Source organism: Miniopterus schreibersii, assembly GCF_964146895.1.
Source record: "Miniopterus schreibersii genome assembly, chromosome: X".
NCBI lineage: Eukaryota > Metazoa > Chordata > Mammalia > Chiroptera > Miniopteridae > Miniopterus > Miniopterus schreibersii.
Window position 1 is genome coordinate 23,707,774 of NC_138104.1, and position 19,717 is coordinate 23,727,490.

Sequence of the window (19,717 nt, forward strand, 5' to 3'; positions counted from 1 at the left end):
ATGAATTCTTCAGGCTGTAATCTCAGCACAGACTAACCTTCAGGACAAAGCCTGTGCAATAATGTTGAGTTCCTGCTGTGGCAGGATTAGGCTGTATTGTTTGGAGACCCCAGGAATCCCTGGAGGAACTTACTGAGCACTGGGCACACCGTAGGTGCTCAATAAATACTTGTCAGATTGAATGGGAGGTAATTTGGTAGCTAGACTCCCACAAAGCACATTCTGAAATGGGATGTCACTAAAGCCTACCCTCACTGTCTTTGTTAGAGAGATAGAAACAAGTAGGGGGCCCCAGCAAGTTAATGCTCTATGGGTTGTGTGGGATGACTTCAGACAGAACTATAGCATTCTAGTAAATAAGTAAGCATGCCATTAAGATCGATTTTGTGTTTTTGTTTTCTGTTTAGTGCACTAGTGGCAGCACCAAACAATGTCTATAGGTATCATCACAGATTAAATAAGAGAAGTCTGATGGGGAATGGGAATCGGTGAGTGAGAATTAGGAGGAAATGAACTGATGGAAGAGAGGGAGGAAGAAAGAACAAGAAAGAGGAAGAGTAAGAAGGAGAAACAATGAATAGGGTAAAATACATATAGGAAACAGGCATTACAAGTTTTAACCAGTATTGCAAGGACAAAGAAGAGAGTGACACAGAAAACAGAAAAACACAAACCAAAAAGACAAGAGAGGTGCAAAATTACAACATATACTCATATTATTAAAAGGATCTTTGGCATTATAAATGGTAAAACTGATGACTTTACTACATAGAAAAAAATGAAGAATTAAAGACAGAGGGACACATGCACAGATAGAGACAGACAGCCTGGTGGTCATCAGTGGTATTATCTTCGTGCTTTACAAAACTTGTGAGATATTAAACTTTAGGGAGTCATCTAGTCCAACTCTCCCATTTAACAGATAAGATAACTGAGGCTTAATATTTTCTAAAATCATGCAGCTACTTAGCAACATTTCCAGGAATTTAGTTCTGGTCTTCTGCAGACTAGCCCTTTCATCCAGCTAAATTTAAACATATACCTATTTCCTCTTTCTCTACCTGTCCATGCTTTGGAGGATGAAGCTCCTGGTAATCACAATAAAAATCTTGTGATTCATTCCCCCCCCCTTGACCTGTTCTTATTGCAGACTTAGTCCAGTGGTTATTATTTGGCTGATTCCAATTTGAAAGATTGGAGTAGTTTCCTGGTCCTAGCACTAGCATGTTGGGACAGTAGCTGCAGAGTGGCAAGTGCTTAGCTTCCTGTCAAAATTAATTATCCACAAAAGATAAAACACAATACCCAGCTTCCCAGAGTGCAATTTAATTCATAGGTTGGCAACTTTCAAACTTAAGAAACTCTGATCTCAGAGTGAGGAAAGGATAGCTGCAGACATGTGTGTGTGTGTGTGTGTGTGTGTGTGTGTGTGTGTGTATTGTGTCTGTCTTTTTCTCTGCCTCTCTGTCTTACTGCTTCATTTCACTCTCCAAATTGCAATGGCAGTGTGGATGCTCAGTCCATTCTTCATCCACTGCAGCCAGGAGTTTTCTAAACTGCAAATCTGATCATGTTACTGTTGTGCCAAAATTCAATGAATGGCTTCCCGTGGCTCTTAGGATAAAATTCAAATTCTTTTGCATGGCCTACAAGCCCTGCATGGTCTGGGCCTTGCAAACCTCCCTCCATCTCTGTGCTCCAGCAGTGCTGAGCTCCTTCCAGTTGTTTATTTACACCAAGTACTCTCTTACTTCCAGACCTTCACACATCCTGTGCCCATTGCTTGGGACAGTCTTCCCTTCCCACTCTTTTATAGACTGATTCTGGCTAAATTCTACTCTTTCTTTAGGGCTCAACATAAATACCACTTATTCAAGAGGCTCTCCATGATCCCTTATGCTGGGCTAAGTTCTCTTAATGATCGGTTAGGGCTTTGAACTTTGTTGTAATACCACGTTTTTTTGGCATTATGTGTTTAATTAGCTGTCCTCTTTCTCTATTCAAACTATAAGCTCTGTGAAGGCAAGAAACATGTTTGCTTCCCTCAGCACCTTTCTTGACATGACAGAAAAAATGTTTGCAGCATCAACGAATGGATGAAATAAAATAAAATAACTTGCTGCTCCCTGCCTTAGATGACAGGGCTAATACAATCTTATAATTGAAATACTTTCAACAATAAAGATAAATTAAAACAGAAAAGCTCTTGGAAATCATCTGGCTCACCTTCTATTTTATAGTTGGGGAAACTAAGGTTCAGAAAGATGAGCTAATTAGTGACCAAGCTGAGATTTTAAACCTAGGTGTCTTTATTTCCAGCTCTTTTTTCTTTTGTACTGTACCACACTGAGTATTGAAAGGTGATTTTATCACCATAGCAAGGCTCAGAGTTAGTACTGCCTCCAGCAGATTAAAAACAACAACAACAAAAAATAAGCTAAGGTAATTTTTCTAGTTTTCCTGAGAGTTTCAGTATGGTATGTAGTGGCTCTTACTTGGCTCTGGAGTAGGGATGGGGAAATGAGAGTGGGTTGTAAGTGTATTCATTACTGTCTATTCTCAATTATATAAGTATAATACAGATATAGCCTCATTTTAGCCATTAACAACATACATGTAAGTGCTCTCTGAAAATACTATTTGGTAATGATTGTATTTAATAACCCAGCTTTTACCAGAGAGTTTTGTCCCCTTTTCCCTTCTTGTGCTTTTAAATTCGCACAGAGAGAGGATGCCAGGAAGAAGCAGTCACATACCATTTTCCCTGCCCCAAATATTCCTCCTGCCCTCCCCCCAAAACCATATGCCTGAAATTTCACAGTCAGAAATGTACTCTTTGACAAAATATCATTTAATCTTTTCAGTTTTATTTGTAAATATCAGTCCACTTAGACAAGGAGACGTAAGGGTAAAATCACTATAGAGAGTGTATCAGGGACTTTCATGGGGGTGGGTAGGGGGGAACAAAGGTTGGGGACACCTAAAAGACAAAAAGAAAAGATGAGTATAAGATTGAGGGTAAGCTAGAATTCTTTATTCCACCATTTTGATCAGGATTGGTTTAAAATCAGAATTTCCAGGGCGACTTTCTCTTTTCTGGGTTTCACTAACAAACCAAAATAATCTCAGACCTTTCACCCTCCTTCCTGCTTCATAGGAGCTTGTCCCTTGGACTCCCTTCTCAATACCCCAAATTTAACAAGATGAAAAGTAAGCCATTACTTCCTCCCCACCCCACCCTCAGCAGACATTCTTTCAGCCTCTCTGTCTGGCCATCAACCCGTTATTTACTACAACTTTCTCCCCTTCTCAGAGCACATTGAGCCTATCCCCAGCCCTATCACTTCCTTCTCCATTGTAGTCTTCCCCATGTATCTGGTTTCCGTCCTGCTGCTGCCACCCTCACCCACATTAAGGCCCCTTTTACCGTGCCTCTGGCTCTTCCTGTAATAGCTTCCTAGCTGGTCTCCCTGACTTTAGTCTCTCTTGTTCTTCAATCCAGCTTGTGAAGTTTGCCAGATTCATCTTCCTGAACAAGGTTTTCATCAAATCCCTCTCCAACTCCTGCACCCATACTGCCTTTTGTATTTTCTCCAAATGCCTTCATTTGGCTCTTAGGGACTCTCACCTTCTGCCCTCATTTTTCTAGCTACCCTCTCTCCCCCACTTCATCAACCTCATTTCTCATTTCTCATTATTTCTTAACAGAGCTGTTCTCTTCAGCCAAGCTAATCTGCTTACCACCACCCCCATCTGCAATTTGCTCCTTTCTACCTCTTATTCTTTTGTATGTACTGTTCTTTCTCCTTGAAAAGCCTTTACCCTCTCAGCTTTAGGAAACTGCATCCTCAACCTTCTTAACAAGCTCCTTAAGATTTAACTTTTCCAGGAAGCCTTTCTGGATTAAGTTGATCAGCTCAGTTTTTTTTTGTCTGAACCTTATGAAATTGTCAATATTTAACCATTTTGACCCATACAAACAGCAATTTCATATGGTTCAATGTAAAACACTCCCTCCAACTTTTGACTATTCAATTTATATTATTAATATGTATTTATTTATGTATTGCCCTCCCCCAAAATTTCCTAGTCTCTGACTGCTGTAACACTGAAAGCAGAAATAACATATTTTTTACCTTGATGGAGCCTGAAATGGTGCAGAGCACACCACTGGTGGTCAAATTTGGCTTTTAATAGATTCATTTTCCTGCACTATATAGTGGGCCTCATCACTATCTCTCTTGTATTGCAGTTAGGGGTACACATGTCTATTTTTAAAAATATATCTTTATTGATTTCAGAGAGAGGAAAGGAGAGAGATATAGAAACATCAATGATGAGAGAGTCATTGATTGGCTGCCTCCTGCACAGCCCCTGGCTGGGGATGGAGCCTGCAACCCAGGCATGTGCCCTGACTGGGAATTGAACCCCAATAGCCTGGATCCTAGGTCGATGTTCAACAGCTGAGACATTGGGCTGGGCCACACATCTATCTTACTGATCTGTGAACTCTGCAAGGGCAAAATCAAGGCCTAATTTATCTCTGGTACGTCACCTGTACCAAGCACCCTGCCTGATACATAGTAGAGCCTCAATAAATATTTGCAGAACTGAGTTGAAGGATTTGCTGCACCTTTTTGCTCTTCAAAGAACAGAGGAGTCCTGGGGACCCTCTAATCTTTTTAGTGAAGACTTGGAGAAACCAACCTATGAATCCCTGAGCTCCAGCACAATCAAATTACTAGACACATATAGATCTCATCAAACAGCAAATCCATGGCAACCAGTCTGACAGTGAACTCGCCTTTCCCTGGAAGGCTGCCAACTGCTACTGGCCAGCTCAAGAGAGCAAGCAAGCAAGTGCTAGATAGTTTTTCTACTTTGAGCTTCTCTGCCCTTCCTCACATCTGTTGTGTCTGGCCTGCATGATCATGGGGTGGGGAAAGGAGTATGCTTTTTATGTGTGTAATTCCTTAGGTTCATAGATTCAGATCCTGGGAAGGCACTAGCATGCTGGTCTATCTAATACTAATATAAAGCAGTCAATGAAATAGCACCCTTGGAAGCTTTGAGGGCATTGCACAAGCTGTCAGTTAATCTTCCCTGCATTCATTACACAATGCTTTCTTTTCAGAGTTACTATGGATGACCCCTGAACTGCTGAGAGCCCCCCAGGGCAGCAGGTTAGGTCCTTTTGCAGGAGATGTCTATAGCTTTGCCATCATCATGCAAGAAGTGATGGTCTGGGGAACCCTATTCTGCATGATGGATCTGCCTGCTGGAGGTGAGAGAAGGGCACCAGGGGCTCAGCATGACCCAGATTATCAAGCCAACCTAAGCTGTTGTAATTTGCCAGAAGAGTGAACACAGCTATGCTTTTGTGCTAACTGCCTGCCAGTCTGCAAGCAGCCCATGTTGTGTGCAGGTAGGACTTGGGGACAAGCAGCTTTAGGTATTTGGTAGAAATTCCTCCAACCAAGAAGCTGATCCTTTTCCAAACTGACATAAGCCAAGGGCCTACAGGACCTGTATCAGTCCTTTATTTTAGAAGCCCCCTATACTCTTCTGAGACACTCCCTGCCAGGTTTTTAAGTATCTCTCACGATGCTCCTGGATGGCAAGTTCCTCCTATGCATTCCCTGTGACATACCACAAACTTTCATCTTCATCTCCCATTGGCCATCAGCCAAATGAATGATAAAAACAGTGGGCAAAAGTTTGAGGGGAAGAGGACATTTGCATATTCTAAAAGTATCAACTCACTAGATACTAATTACAAGTGGGAAAATATTAACTTTAGTAGTGAAAGATCCTGCAGACGCCACCTTAGCTTAGACATCGGTATCATGTAACCCTGACATGTTGCATTCAGAAGGGCAAAACACCACCTCTGGGGTATTCTTGTCAAAAATGTATAGCCTCAATATAACTATGGGAAAATACCAGACCTACTCCAATTGAAAGGCATTCTGCAAGATAACTGGCCAATACTTATCAAAAGTATCAAAGTCATAAAAGACAGGGAAAGAATGAGGAACTGTCACAGATTGGAGGAGACTGAGAAACAACAATTAAATCCAATATGGGATCTTGATTTGGAATGTTGACAGAAAAAGAATATTAGGGGGAAACTGATGAAACTAAACACAAAAAGACTCTAGATTAGTAATAGTATTGTACCAATATTCATTTCCTTTGTACTATGGTGTATAAGTTGCTAACATTAGGGGAAGCTGAGTGAAGGGTATATAGGCAATTTTACTATTTTTACAACTTTTCTGGAAGTCTAAATTTATTTCAAAATAAAGGATTTAAAAAATGCAAACAAACAAAACAAAACCCCCAAAATACTTAGCTATTCTTTGCCCCACTCAGAGTCCCATATAATTCCTCTACTCAAAGCTCCCCAACTGTTCCCCATCATTTGTTAAATGAAGCACATGTTTCTCACATAACATACAATGTTCTTCACAATCTGACTCCTAACCACCTCTCTAGGCCTGTCTTCTGTGACTCCCCACACTCCTCCTAAACTCCATGACTGGCAGTGCCCTGAAAGCCTTGTGGCCTCTCCCATCTTTGTGTCTTCACACAGGCTGTTCATAGCACCTGGAATGACCTCACCTTCCCCCCACCTTGCCTCATCTAAATTGTGTCACCCGCTCTTGTAAGCCTTCTCTGACCTCTTCAGTGTGAGTCAAGTACCCCCTCTGTGTTTACCTGTGTGTTTGTCTGCTAGAGCACTTATATTATTGGTCATTGTTTATTTCTTTAATTGGACTGTGAGCTCCTCAAGGGTGTGAGTCATGTTTGACCTAAGTAGAGAGGTGACCCATTCAACTTGATGGTCTTCTGGGAAAGGAACAAGGACTTCCTGTGCTAGAGAGTGGATGGGGCAGTTGTGTCCCAAGGGCTTGATTCACATTAACTCTATTGCACTGAGACAGTAGGGTGCTGTGTTGGAAAAACTATTACTGGTATAAGCAAACCTGGGTTATAAGAGCAGAAGGTGTGATGTCACAGGGAACTAAGAAGTCAGAAGCAACAGCTAAAATTCTTTCACGGGGCAAGGGACATTTATTACAGTCTGAAGCAACACTGTTGTCTTGTTATAGCCAATGGGAAGGGCACACTGGTGGGGCAAGCAAGGTTTGGTTCATGATGAGGATGTTAGGGTTGGTGTTGTGGACAGGGGACTAAGAATAAGAAATGAGCTGAGATAAGAATAAGAAATGAGAAATGAGATAGGGCTTGGATTTTATCTTGTGGGTTATAAGAAGTCAAGAATGGGTTTTAGGCAAGAAAGTGACATGACTAAATTCATGTTTTAGGAATGGTTTGGAGAAGATTAGGCTGGAAGCAGAGACCAATTTGAGAATAATGCAGGTTGCTGGAGAATATTGAAGGCTAACCATTTTTTCCTACTTCTAGGGAGTTTTCTCCCTTTGTAAAAATATCACTCTGACTGATCTAGACCTCTGGTCACTAATGGCTGTTGTTCCTGAATTGGGAGTTTAAAACCCCCAGTTGAGGTCTGAGACATTTGCAAGAAGGACAATGAGGTAGACTGAGATTACCTGGGATCAAATTTGAATCCATGTGACTTTGAGTAGTTACTTATTCTCTCTGTGCCTCAGTTTTCCCCTTTGAGAAATAAAGAGTTCCCACCTCATCTGTCTGTAATGAGAATCAAGTGAAACAATGCATACAAAATGCTCATTCAGGCCATAATCTGATAAATGTTCCACCAAAGGTGGACCTCAAGGACAGTCAGCCAGGAAGATACCAATGAGGTCCTGAACTATCTACTAGATTTCTTAATTCCCTTTCTCTAGGAGCCAAGCAGGGCCTATAGCTTGGACCTGAGTTGGGCTTGGGCCTTCAGGGGGTGGGATGGTAATTGTGTCTAGTGTGGGGATTGGAAGACTTAGATGATTTGGGGATGAGTGAAAGGAGTCAGATCATTGGAGTTGTAGTTTTATAATTGACATCAGATAGGGCTCATCTAAAACCAACCAGAAGCAGAATAAAGCTGCGCCTAAATGATACCAGTAACTCAATTGATTAATTTTTTACCCTGTCCTCAATTGACTGATGTAATTTTTGCTCAGATACAATTTATATTCATGTCACTTAAGCAGAAGGCAAGGAGATGGGCTTTCTGTGATTTCTCCTGGCCAACACCATTCTTAGCTAAAACTCACTTTTTTTCCTTTTTTTTTTTTGCTAAATCTTCATTGCTTTTCCCATGATTTGTACACCTTTCTCTTCTTTCTTCTGGACAGAAATCATAGACACACTTAAGAAGCCTCATCCTGTGTACAGACCATTGGTTCCTCCTGAGCACACCCCTCCAGAGTGTCTCCAACTGCTGAAGAAGTGCTGGGCTGAGGCTGCAGAACAACAGCCAACTTTTGATAAAATATTTACCAGGTAAGGACTATGTGAATCTTAGCATTGCCCAGCAGCCATCCTAAACCCAGCCTACCCCATACTAACTCCTTGGGTTCTTGTCATGTGTGGGAGGAACCTCTAGCAGGAGAAAAAGGCACTCCTTTGGGTGAAGAAGCATGAAGGTGACTACTTGGAGGCCTTTGATGCTGGAACATCCCAGCATATCCTCTAAGAGCACAGGCATTATTTTTTTGTGCTCTTCTGTATCTGAACCTCTGTGCCAGACCATCTATAATCTGACCTAACCAACCTTTCAATGTTGGAATTGAACCATGAGGCATTTGCAAAGCACTAGTATTGAGACTGTTACAAGCTCATTATCATGGAATAGATAGGGATCTTCATACAGACATGATTGTTTTGAAGATCACAGAGAACTCTGATGAGTATACTATTTAAGCAATGCTGGGTTGTTTTTGGAGGTCAAGAAAGGGTGTTCAAGATGGAAGAAAGTGGAAATAAAGCAGGAGATTCCTTATGTTCCTAGGGATTGACTTGAGGTAATAGAGTACCTGAAAAGTGATAAACTCTTTCTTTAAAATATAGAATTTTTAAAAAGGCTGATTATTTCTTTAGAGTGGGAAACTAAAAGAGAGAAATGAGAAAAAGACAGAGTCCTACTAAGAGATCTAGGATATGGTTTCTATGTTGGAGCAGGCAGTTTAGGGCTTTGTTGAAACTATAGGATACTGAAACTCGGGGTACTCTCTGTGAGTGCTGTGTTAGCTTTGGTGAAGAGGCTTTTGAGCTTGACTGGAGTTCAGCACCGAGATACTTTGTGAGTAGCAGATATCTGAGGTGGGATAAAAAAGAGTTGGATTGAAAGCATTAGGGGACCTGAATATGAAGTCATCCGTGTCCCCAGCTAACAATGCCTCCATTAGCTTGGCTACATTTCTTGAGGACACTCAAACAGGTGTTCAATAGTATGTAAAGGACAAAAGACCACGAAGGTCAAATTTCTAAAAATTCCCCATGAGGCAAGAGAAAAACATTTGCCCTGTGTTGATGCTAGAGATGTTATTTCAGAAGACAGAATAGAAGTCAGTGATAGAAGGAGTTGTACATCATAGGACCTTCAAAGAAGACATAGCTGGAGCTGTCCTAACTGAAATGCTTCAGTGGAAGTTTAGACTGTCTGAAAGACAAGGGTAGGCTCTCAACTCCCTGTAGCTAATAACACATAAGTGGAGAGAAGAGCATGAGGCTCCCTGGATTAGGGAATAGGGGGAGCCCAAAGCATCTGATCTTGCTACTGAGATTATTGGCCAGGCCTTGGCGGACCTGTAGATGTGGACCAGGCTCAGAAGAAAACTCCTAGTCTTGGCCTTGGGTACTGAGTGCTAAGTTGTGGATGTGTGGTCCAGCCATATAGGAGGGTTCATTGGGACAGATTCCTAGATATCTGCCCAGCAAAACTACCACCAGTATTTTTGTCGTGAACACAGCCTTGTGCATGCTAGATACTACAGCAAGGAGGGACTACCCCCTCATGATTCCAATGCTATGCCAAGCTTCCCATCTCTGTAGATGGAAAGGGTCTTAGGAAGGTGTATTGAAAATCTGTAGTATACAACCACTTCTAAAGGATCAGGGCATAGAATGGGACAAGACCAGTTGAATTTCTACATTACCTTGATTAATGTGAAGGGTAGGTGATAAGGAACACCATTATTTCTGGATTCCATGAGAAGAAGTAGGGTTAGATCTTACCATGTAGATCTTGGGTCATATTTAAGAAGTCAAGGAACTTTCCACTGCCAAAGAACTGGCAATACAGCAGCATTAGAAGATGAGGATGATTTAGTAGATAGATGACCCAGAAGGGTAAAACAGCATTACCTGCTCTCTTTCCCCTTATAACACTCAAAACTGGCCTGGGCTAAAGAACAAATCCTATTGCCTTAGAAATGGCTACTATTCATGCGTTAGTATCTTAGAATTGAAGGATCCTGCCCAGAACGCCTTTGCTCGGACTTGAAAGAAACAGAAAGATAAGGGAACATCTACTCAAAGCAAAAGAGCCCTGTGAATGGACCAGGGTGACAATGAGGGTGGGTGGTGACTTTTGCTGTTTTTACCTGGGTTTACCTCCCCTGTCCTGGCATTTTAAAGGAAGGGGTGTTTGATAAGGGGTCCTGGTCCATTATTGCTGAGTTTGGGAAGTAAGGATTCCTTGGCTCCTCTTTCTGTTTTACTTCCAGTTTAAAGCTTTCAATAAAGGGGGAAAGACCAATATCATTAATTCTATGCTTCGGATGTTGGAACAATATTCTAGAAACTTGGAAGATCTGATCTGGGAGTGGACTGAAGAGCTGGAAATTGAAAAACAGAAAACAATAAAGCTTCTAACACAGATGCTACCACCATATGTGTGAACACCTGAGGAGTGTGAATCATTGTAACAGTGTGTTCTCTTAAAAATAGAAAAAAAAACAACCACCATCAACTAACTGCTCTGTCTCTGTGTCCTGCATCCTTTCTACTCCCAGTAGGTTTGAGTCACACCCTCAAATCAAAGAAGAATTGGAAATCAAGGGAGCAGAGCACACTTCCTAATTTTTCACTACCTGTGGATCATGCTGATCATTTAAGTTTTGGTGCCTCGGCTTTGCTATGTGACATTTCATGACTTTGCCTGGTAGTTGACCAATTAAAAGGAAGCAGTTCTTTGAACTCCTAGAGGAAAGTACTAGGGTTGTTTTTCATCCCTTAGTTGAAAGCTTTATCTGTTACTAGAATTTCCAAAATTTCCCAGGCACTTTATTCTGCTGTAACATGATCTTCTAGGAGATAATTGGGGAAACTAGTTTCTTGCAAAGGCATCCACCTGGGGAATTTCCCCAAGGGCATGGAGTGCTGAGGAAGAAGGATAGAGAGCTGAAAAAACTCCACAAAGACACAGACCAGGGCTGTCTGTTCAGTGCTGTATTCCAGCACCTAGCACAGTGCTTGGCATGTTGTAAGCACTTAATATATATTTGTAGAATAAATGAAAGAATTAATGTTTTCATCCAGGTGATATTTTCTTCTTCATCATTTAACTTGACAGTGATTTTTGGAGAAACTGTGTTCTAACAGATGTGTGTGTGGCATAGTGGGAGCCCTGTGTCCTTTGAGGAATAGCTGTGTCTGCTTTTCAGATCAGTTGTCAAATCACTCAAAAAGGGCTGCACGGTCAAACCCTGAGGGTTTTGACTTGGTCACCTTGTACTTCAGTGACATTGTGGGTTTCACCACTGTCTCAGCCATGAGTGAGCCCATTGAGATTGTGGATATTTCCAATGACCTGTACACAGTCTTTGATGCCATCATTTGCAGTCATCATGTCCACAAGGTAAGTTAGCACAGAAATAAATTCCAGAGAGAAATTTTTATATGAGGCTCATCTATGTGTACTTCAAAATTGAAGGATGCAATTTTATTAAATGTTGTTATTTAGGAATTAAAATTTAAATAGTAAATTTAAAATTTTCCATTGGTATCTCATTGGAAATGAAAGCCAGAGATTGCTGGTCAGATTTCCTTTGAGCTATTTTCTAGAACTGGGACTAAGAAGAGGTTGAGTCTAAAAGTGTTATTGCACTTCAGTGGCTGACTACTCACAGAGTAGGTGGTATCATGCTAGGCACTGAAAGGGATACAGAAGAAGTGTTGGTGTTTTGCCTGTAGTTGGTGACTGCTACAGAATTCATCTTGGTAAAGTTTGTGTAGATATACATGCTGTTGACATTTGGCTTCCTATTTAGGTACCATTTTTATACAGGAGAGAATTCTAGCATTACTCATGTCGAAGAAGTATTAGACTTGAGGCTCTTAGGGATTGCTACAGGGGATTGCTTCAGCCCACCTATTGGTCTGAAGTCTGGGAAGTAATGAATTGTGAGGTTGCAATCCCCTGCACCATCCGACCTTTCCCAACCCCTCCAGCCTGTCAATTTCTACTCTTCCTATCAAAGGTTGCAGAAGATGAATAGAGAATAGATGACTTCATTCACTCATTTTGGTGTGATGCTTCCTTACACTTGGTTTTATGTGTTATCTTGTCTCTGAGCAGAAACTTGCTAGAAATTTCATAGCTGTGCAGGGATGTGTCCACATTGTCTGCAACATGGATACTTGTCTTATTGATGGAGAAAGATGCCCCAGGTATCCCAAACTTTAGACAGCTCCTCTGTCCCAGGAACCAAGGCAGAGCTGGAGAATGAGTAGCTCAATTCATTGGATCCTTCACAGTAGTCTGAAATATTCCAACTTTTAAATCACACAGGACAGTGTGTTTATCTCAGATTAGACAGGGCCCTTTCAGATCAGGCAGAGAGCCTCAGGGCTAGGCAAAGCCATCTAAATAGGGCTCACAAATAGACATCATACCTGTCAATCAGCAGGACCTGCAAATTAATCAAGAAGCACACATGGAGACTACGAAGGAGAAAAAATCCATGGAATCAGACTACCTGTCTCAACTTGTTGAACTCAAGCAGCCTGAAGAGAAAAACAAATCACCAAAAGCTAATTCAGTTGAAACTAAAATCAAAGATGACTTGGCATGAGCAGTAACACAGCCACTGGTTTAATCAATCCAGGTGATACTATTCAGACAAATGTTGGGGATCTTAGGGATGAGGTCATTAGGTATTTTGGTACTTTAAGGCTACAGTAAGGAGTTAGTGGGCTGTTTCCAAGAGGGAACAGGGCTTTGTGAATCCAAAATGGAATCTAATTTTTTTAGTCCTAAACACAGTACAAAGGAAAAATACTGAGCCAGCAGTGATTCACCAAACCTATTTGTGTTTTCATTTTTTTAACCTGTAAAATTGGAATCACTTCCTCTGGCACTTGATAATCTGAAATGGTAGTGAGAAGGCTACTGCAGAATTACAAAGTGAGTGATTTGTTTTCAGTTTTAATTCTCCTGCTACCACCTCATCTCAACCAGACCCTTTTCTATACATCCTCTTTCCTTTCTCTGTCCTTTTGCTGACTTATGCAACCGACAGTTTCCCACAGCAGTCCCACACCAAGATCAGGCAGTGCTCCCTGCCATTCTAATCTTCTTATCCATATCCTTAGGAACTCCTGTGTGACTGACTCAAAGCTGAAGGGTCAACCACCAGTCTCTGATAATGGCCAGCCAGTGATTTTCACCCTCCTATATAGTATTTGCGTATTACCCGTTGCCTCTCTCTGTGTAGACAGGCATGCTTATTTGAGGGCAGGGATCCTTTTCTCAAAGTGCACAGGTAAGGGAGGCCCTGATTGGAAGCATGCTGAGGTATAAAGTCCCATAAGTGCAAAAGATCATTAGTTATTGGCTATATAGGAAATCATGATGAGAGGCCTATTGCTGATTACTAAACTTTCTCTGGAGCTTAGTTCTAAGGCTCCTTACAAGACATCATTTTGGTGATGATGACAGTGATGATGATGAAGAGACAGTGTGCACTTATCATCCACCAGGCAGGTTTTAAGTGCTTTGATATGTATTAAGATTTTAGTTCTTAGAAAACTCTATGAGGTAGGTACTGTCATAATTCCTATTTTACAGATAAGTACAGGATACTGAAGCACAGAGAGGTTAAGTGCCCTGCCCAAGGCCACACAGTTTATAAATTATACATCTGGGATTCTAACCAGGACAACACCACTTCACAGTTTCATGCTCTTAACCATTGCACTCATGAGTACTGTTCTCTAGGAAAACATGGATTTAAACTGCATCCAAACTTTTACTAGTGGAGTTGGACTGGCAGATTTCATAGAAGTCTTTTCAGCTTACTTATCTTTTGGATTTACTTGAAAAGCTCCAACTTACTGGTCACCTAAAAGAGTGAGCACACTTCTGTGGGGAAGATGAGGAGCACAGATTTGCCTTTATTTACATGTTTACAGCTGTAACTGCCCCTTGCAAAGCAGTTGAGGCTTAGTAGTGCTGCCCCTTAAGTGGTAGCACTAGAAGAGGAGGAGGTAGCTGGTGATAAAAGACCCAGTTTTCATACCCATTGGGACTGCAAAACAAATTTTATCATATTAGCAAGGCAAAACAGAAAGAATGAACTTTTCTACCTCCTTTCTTTCCCTTTTCCTATACTTGCATTAAGGTTGCCTTAGCTCATTTACCTGAAATCATCTAGGGAAATGCTTGGTGGGGGAGTACCATGTGCACCTTTTCCTAGGGTGCTTTCTCATGGATACACACAGACACTCTCAGAATCTACCCTTTTCATTTTCCCAGGAACTGTTTGGAGCCTGATAATTCTCTAGGGCCAGCCAGGAGCCTGCAAAGTAGTTGCACTTATTTCAGAATTTATCAGTGTGGGACCTGACATCAGTAATTTTATATATATATATATATAATTTTTAATGGTTTCAGAGAGAGGAAGGGAAAGGGAGAGAGAGATAGAAACATCAATAATGAGAGAGTCATTGATCGGCTGCCTCCTGCATGCCCCTTCTTGGGGATTGAGACCACAACCTGGGCATGTGCCCTGACCAGGAATCAAACCATGATCTCCTGAATCATAGGTCAATGCTCAACCACTGAGCCACGCTGACTGGACAGACATTGGTATTTTTTTATAAAGGTCCTTAAGTGATTCTAATGTGCAGCCAGGCCTGTAAACCACTGACAATCTCCCTGTCTTCCTCACTTTACAAAAAGAACACCTGGCTCCCATCATACCCCTTAAACTCTGTGACACACACACACCAGAAGTTATTTGCTTCCTGATTCTATTCCCCCCCCCCCACTGTTTCCCACGTAGAGACCATTGGTGATGCTTACATGGTGGCATCAGGCTTCCCAAAGAGGAATGGCAGTAGGCATGCAGCTGAGATTACAAATATGTCCCTGGATATCCTGAGTTCCATGGGTAACTTCAAGATGGGCACATGCCAGAGGTGCCAGTCCAGATTTGAATAGGCCTGCACTCAGGTAAAAATGACCAGCTAAAGCAAGAGGTGATATTCCCTTATGCCTCAAGGGAAAACTAGATAAGGAGGAAGAGGGTATCTCTTCCCTGATTATTTGCAGCTGGATTATCCAGCTGTCTAATGCTCCATAATTCTTTTAAGCCACCTCAAGTTTACTCTCTTCCCAGTTGGCAGCAGTCCTTGTTCAAGGTACCAAACCCTTTCTGTCTACTTTTCTTGTGAAAGCCAACTTTCCATGTTTGACTATATGATACAAGAACAATATGTACATGCTGTATTTAGAATAATTCACTTAATTATTTAAAATTTCAACTCCTGAAGTATTTGTCTCCCACACTCCTCCCCACTTGCTTGAATATCTTCAGGATCTCCCCTTCATTGTACCCTTCCCATCTACCTTAACGAATTCACAGGTATCTTGACAAATATTTCACTTGATATCACCGACATCTCTCCTAGTAGCCCTTCTTGCTCCTCTCTCCACTTACCTCCTTTTTATTGTTGCTTTGCACTTTTAGACTCCTTTTCTTCCCCCATTTTTTTTATCCCTTTCCTACCATATTTCTTAAAAGAGTGTTTGATACTCACTATGCCATTTCTTTAATATCCTTTCCTTTAGCCCCTTTGTAATCTGGCTTCAGCCCTTACCACTGTTCCCAGTCCTAATCTGCTCTTATCTCTTTAGCATTTTATAGTCTTGAAAATTCTCCCTAAATCTTCCCTCAGTTGCTTTTCTGACATGTTTCTCACTCACTGAATGATTCTTCTCCATTTCATTTCCTGCCTCTCTTAGCAAGTCTTGCTCTCGAACTGTGGCTGCTCCCACATTTTCTGCAAAGCTCTGAGTTATGGTCTCCTTGCTCTCTGCACATTCTAACCTCTAATTCATTCTCAACGCACTGCAACCTGACTTTCATTTTCTACCATTGTCTGTTAATCTTTTCTGTCTCTTTCCGTCTCTTAGATATTGCTATTGTTAAGGGTTCTGTCCTTCATCCACTGTTTTCCTCTCCTTATATACTCTTCTGGGTGATCTCATTTATGTCTATTATTTAACTACCACTTGTATGCTGATGACTTCCAACTGTACAACTTTGGCACATCTTGTTTCTTAAGCTTTAGCCTTGTTTATCAAACTTGCTGCTGACACTTCCATCCGAATGCTCTACAAGGACCTCAGCCTCAACACATCCAAAACAGAATTGTTTTCTTCCCACATGAACTTCCTCTTCTTTCTGTTTTTATTCTCTATTTCAATTGGCGGTATCACTATTCATCTTGTTATTCCAGTTAGTCTTGGGAGTCATTCTCCTTGGCTCCTCCCTTACCCTGACTTTTGCCATTCAACCAACTATTAAGTCTTGAATATTTTACTTTTTAAATATTTCTTGAATATGCCTTGTCTCTTCTTAACTCTCACTACTCAGACTAGGTCACTAGCATCTCTTGCCTGGATCATTGCAATAGCATCTTTTTGGATCCACTTCTTACTTCTTTCTATCTATCCTTCTTATAGTCATCAGCATAATCTACATCTGTTTTTCTGTCTTTCCATTAGACTATACACTCCTTAATGTCTGGATCCATATTTTATTCATGTTTGTATCCTGAATGTTTAGCACATTGTAGGTATTCAGTATTTTTCTTTTTAAAAAAAGCTCTCATCTCTCATTTGTACTTCAGTTTCACATCTCCAAACCCCCTTAGCACATCTCTTCTTGGATAATTCACCATTACTTTGAATTCAACATATCTAAAATATCAAACCATCTTTCCCCACAAACCAGCATAAGTTTATAAGCCCATGCCAATTTCCTCATGGTTATCAATCAGACAGCCAACAAGTCTGTTGGTTCTCTTTTCACAATGTCTCTCTTTTATCAACTCTTTGTGCCTCCATCAGCACCTCCTTTCCAGTACTCACAACACTGTGATTAGATTACTTCAACAGCCACTTAACAGATTTCCCTGGTTATACTTTCTCCTCTTTCAATGCATTCTGTATACTGATCTGAGAAAAAAAAAAGAAAAAAAAGAAAAGAAAAATAATTTTAATTATATAATTCCTGCTCAAAATTATCTAGTAGTTCAAGGTCCTACAGCTTGTACAACCCAATATCCAACCTTGTCTGAAGTTTCTCCCTAGTCACCTGAATTACAGACTGCTTTCTCTACAAGCTTTCCAAAATTCCATGCTCAATCCTAACCACACACCTTTGATTCATGTCCCCTTTCCCTTATTCAAATCCTACCCACCCATCAAGATTCAAATCAAACTTTGCTTTCTCCACTGAACCCTTATAAACTGAATCAGGTCCTAACAACACCCCCCCCCCCCCAAACTATTATAGCACTCTGCCTGTAGCATTTATCTTGCCTCAACCATACATTGTTTTGGGTGGTTAGTTAATTGCTTCCTGTTTGGTTGTCTCTTTTCTTCAATTAGACTACAATCTCCTGGAGGACTGAGGCTATTTGTTACATTTCTTTTTTACTCCCCTAGTTACCTAGCTCAGGGCTCAGCAAATGCTTCTGAATTGGTGATAAATAAATTAAAGTGAGAAACATAAGTTTTGTAATTATTATTTTTATTTTTTAAAAATATATCTTTATTGACTCCAGAGAGAGGAAAGGAGAGGGAGAGAGATAGAAACATCAATGATGAGAGAGCCATTGATTGGGCCCACAACCCGGGCATCTGCCCCTACTGGGAATCAAACCCTGATCGCCCGGATCCTAGGTTGATGCCCAACCGCTGAGCCACTCCTGGCCGGGCTATTTTTATTCTTAAAAATTAAAGTTCTGAAAGAACTTTTTGAGACAGAAAGACTAATTACTTTTTCTAACTCAAGAAACAGCAAAAAGATAATGCTGAACAATTTTAACAGAAACAGTGTAGAAATCAGGAAGGTAAAGGTGGAGAACTTCCTAGACAGTCCTGAATTAGGTTTTCATTGTGGTTGTTGAAGTTTTTTCAAGTAATGTTCACTCTACGAACACCTAACACAGCCACATTAAAATGTAAGAACAAAAAACATTCTAAGGCAAATAGAAAATATTTGTGGATTATCTATATACACTGCTCTTCCATGCCCTTAATACAAATGATTCAGTCAACTCTACTTTTCAGATTTTAAAACTGTCTTAGCAAAAATTCTCTCAATAGACACAGTTTGAGAGACATATAACTCTATGGTATTCTTATTTCCAACCCTAAAGCCCCAGAGTGTCCCATTTTTTTCCTTGCAGCAAACGTGTTTGGATCCTGAGTCTTTGCCCAGGCATTTCTGGTTTAGATTTGATGCTTATTCGTCCCTGTTGACAAATATAAGCATCTTGAGTATCACTGTTGCTTGGAACAAAGGTATAAATCAGAAAGGTAGTCATGTCTGCCTCATGATAAACTTGCTTCTCATAAGGTAAAGAGTTCATTACTCATTATAAGACTTCCTTCAGATTCCCAGAACTATTTGGTGGCAACTTTATTCTTTTATGTAGCTACATTCCTTCCCTTGGCAATGCTTGTCTGTTAGCATTGAATGCATACCTCTTGACTGTAATCCCAACCACCTGCTACTCTATAGGGCTGGTTGTTGCTGGAGTGGTGGACCTCACCATGCCCAGATACTGCTTGTTTGGAGACAGTGTGAACACAGCTTCTCAGATGGAATCAACAGGGTTATGTGAGTACCTATAGCAAGACGAATGGGATGGTAATCTTTTACCTTTGAGAAAGTAATTATTCCTCAAGAGACGGGGAAGAGAGCAGGGTACTTGATGTTTTGATGTTTTGAAGAAAAATAAAAGAGAATTTGAGAGGATTAAAGAGATTTAACACATTTTTCCTGGTCTGTAATGGCAAACCAGTAGGGGGTGATGTTGGATTGAACATGTAACTTTTTTGTTCTGGAAATGAAGCTGTAGCTAAGTGACACTGAAACAGCAAGCATTTGATCAAAACAACTAAAAGAATTCTTTGGGCAAAGGAAAAAATTGCCCAGCCTGGTGTGTTTAAGGGAGTCATGTTGAGTAAAGAAATAGCTGAGGAACTGACATTTTTAGTTTTTCAACTAGTTTGTGGAAACACACCCAGAGCCAGCTGCCTCCTAGCCAGCTGCTGTTTACTACTCTAGTCCTCTTTTTGAACTAGTTAGTAACCTGGGAGTTCTGGCTTTATCAAATAGGTCCCTTGAATTTAGCTAGCAATAATCCCTCAACCTAAGGAGCTTGGGATTCTGAAATAATTAATTCCAACTTGCCCTTAGCTTCTATCAAAACATCCATGGTATCAATGATACCACTCCTTCTTTGAGAAGAAAACTGTACAAAC

At 40.8% G+C, this 19,717-nt stretch overlaps 1 protein-coding gene across 1 annotated transcript in view; it reads left to right on the forward strand.

Annotated features, from left to right (window-relative positions):
• GUCY2F (guanylate cyclase 2F, retinal) overlaps positions 1 to 19,717 on the forward strand; it is a gene marked incomplete at both ends in the record, with an annotated part of 81,380 nt that overhangs the window by 46,360 nt on the left and 15,303 nt on the right. Inside the window, 10 exon segments of the mRNA XM_081126364.1 lie at positions 5,135 to 5,284; positions 8,286 to 8,426; positions 8,429 to 8,433; positions 10,659 to 10,828; positions 11,598 to 11,637; positions 11,639 to 11,795; positions 15,219 to 15,338; positions 15,341 to 15,369; positions 15,373 to 15,388; positions 18,972 to 19,070. Coding sequence (XP_080982490.1) covers positions 5,135 to 5,284; positions 8,286 to 8,426; positions 8,429 to 8,433; positions 10,659 to 10,828; positions 11,598 to 11,637; positions 11,639 to 11,795; positions 15,219 to 15,338; positions 15,341 to 15,369; positions 15,373 to 15,388; positions 18,972 to 19,070 — 927 coding nt within the window.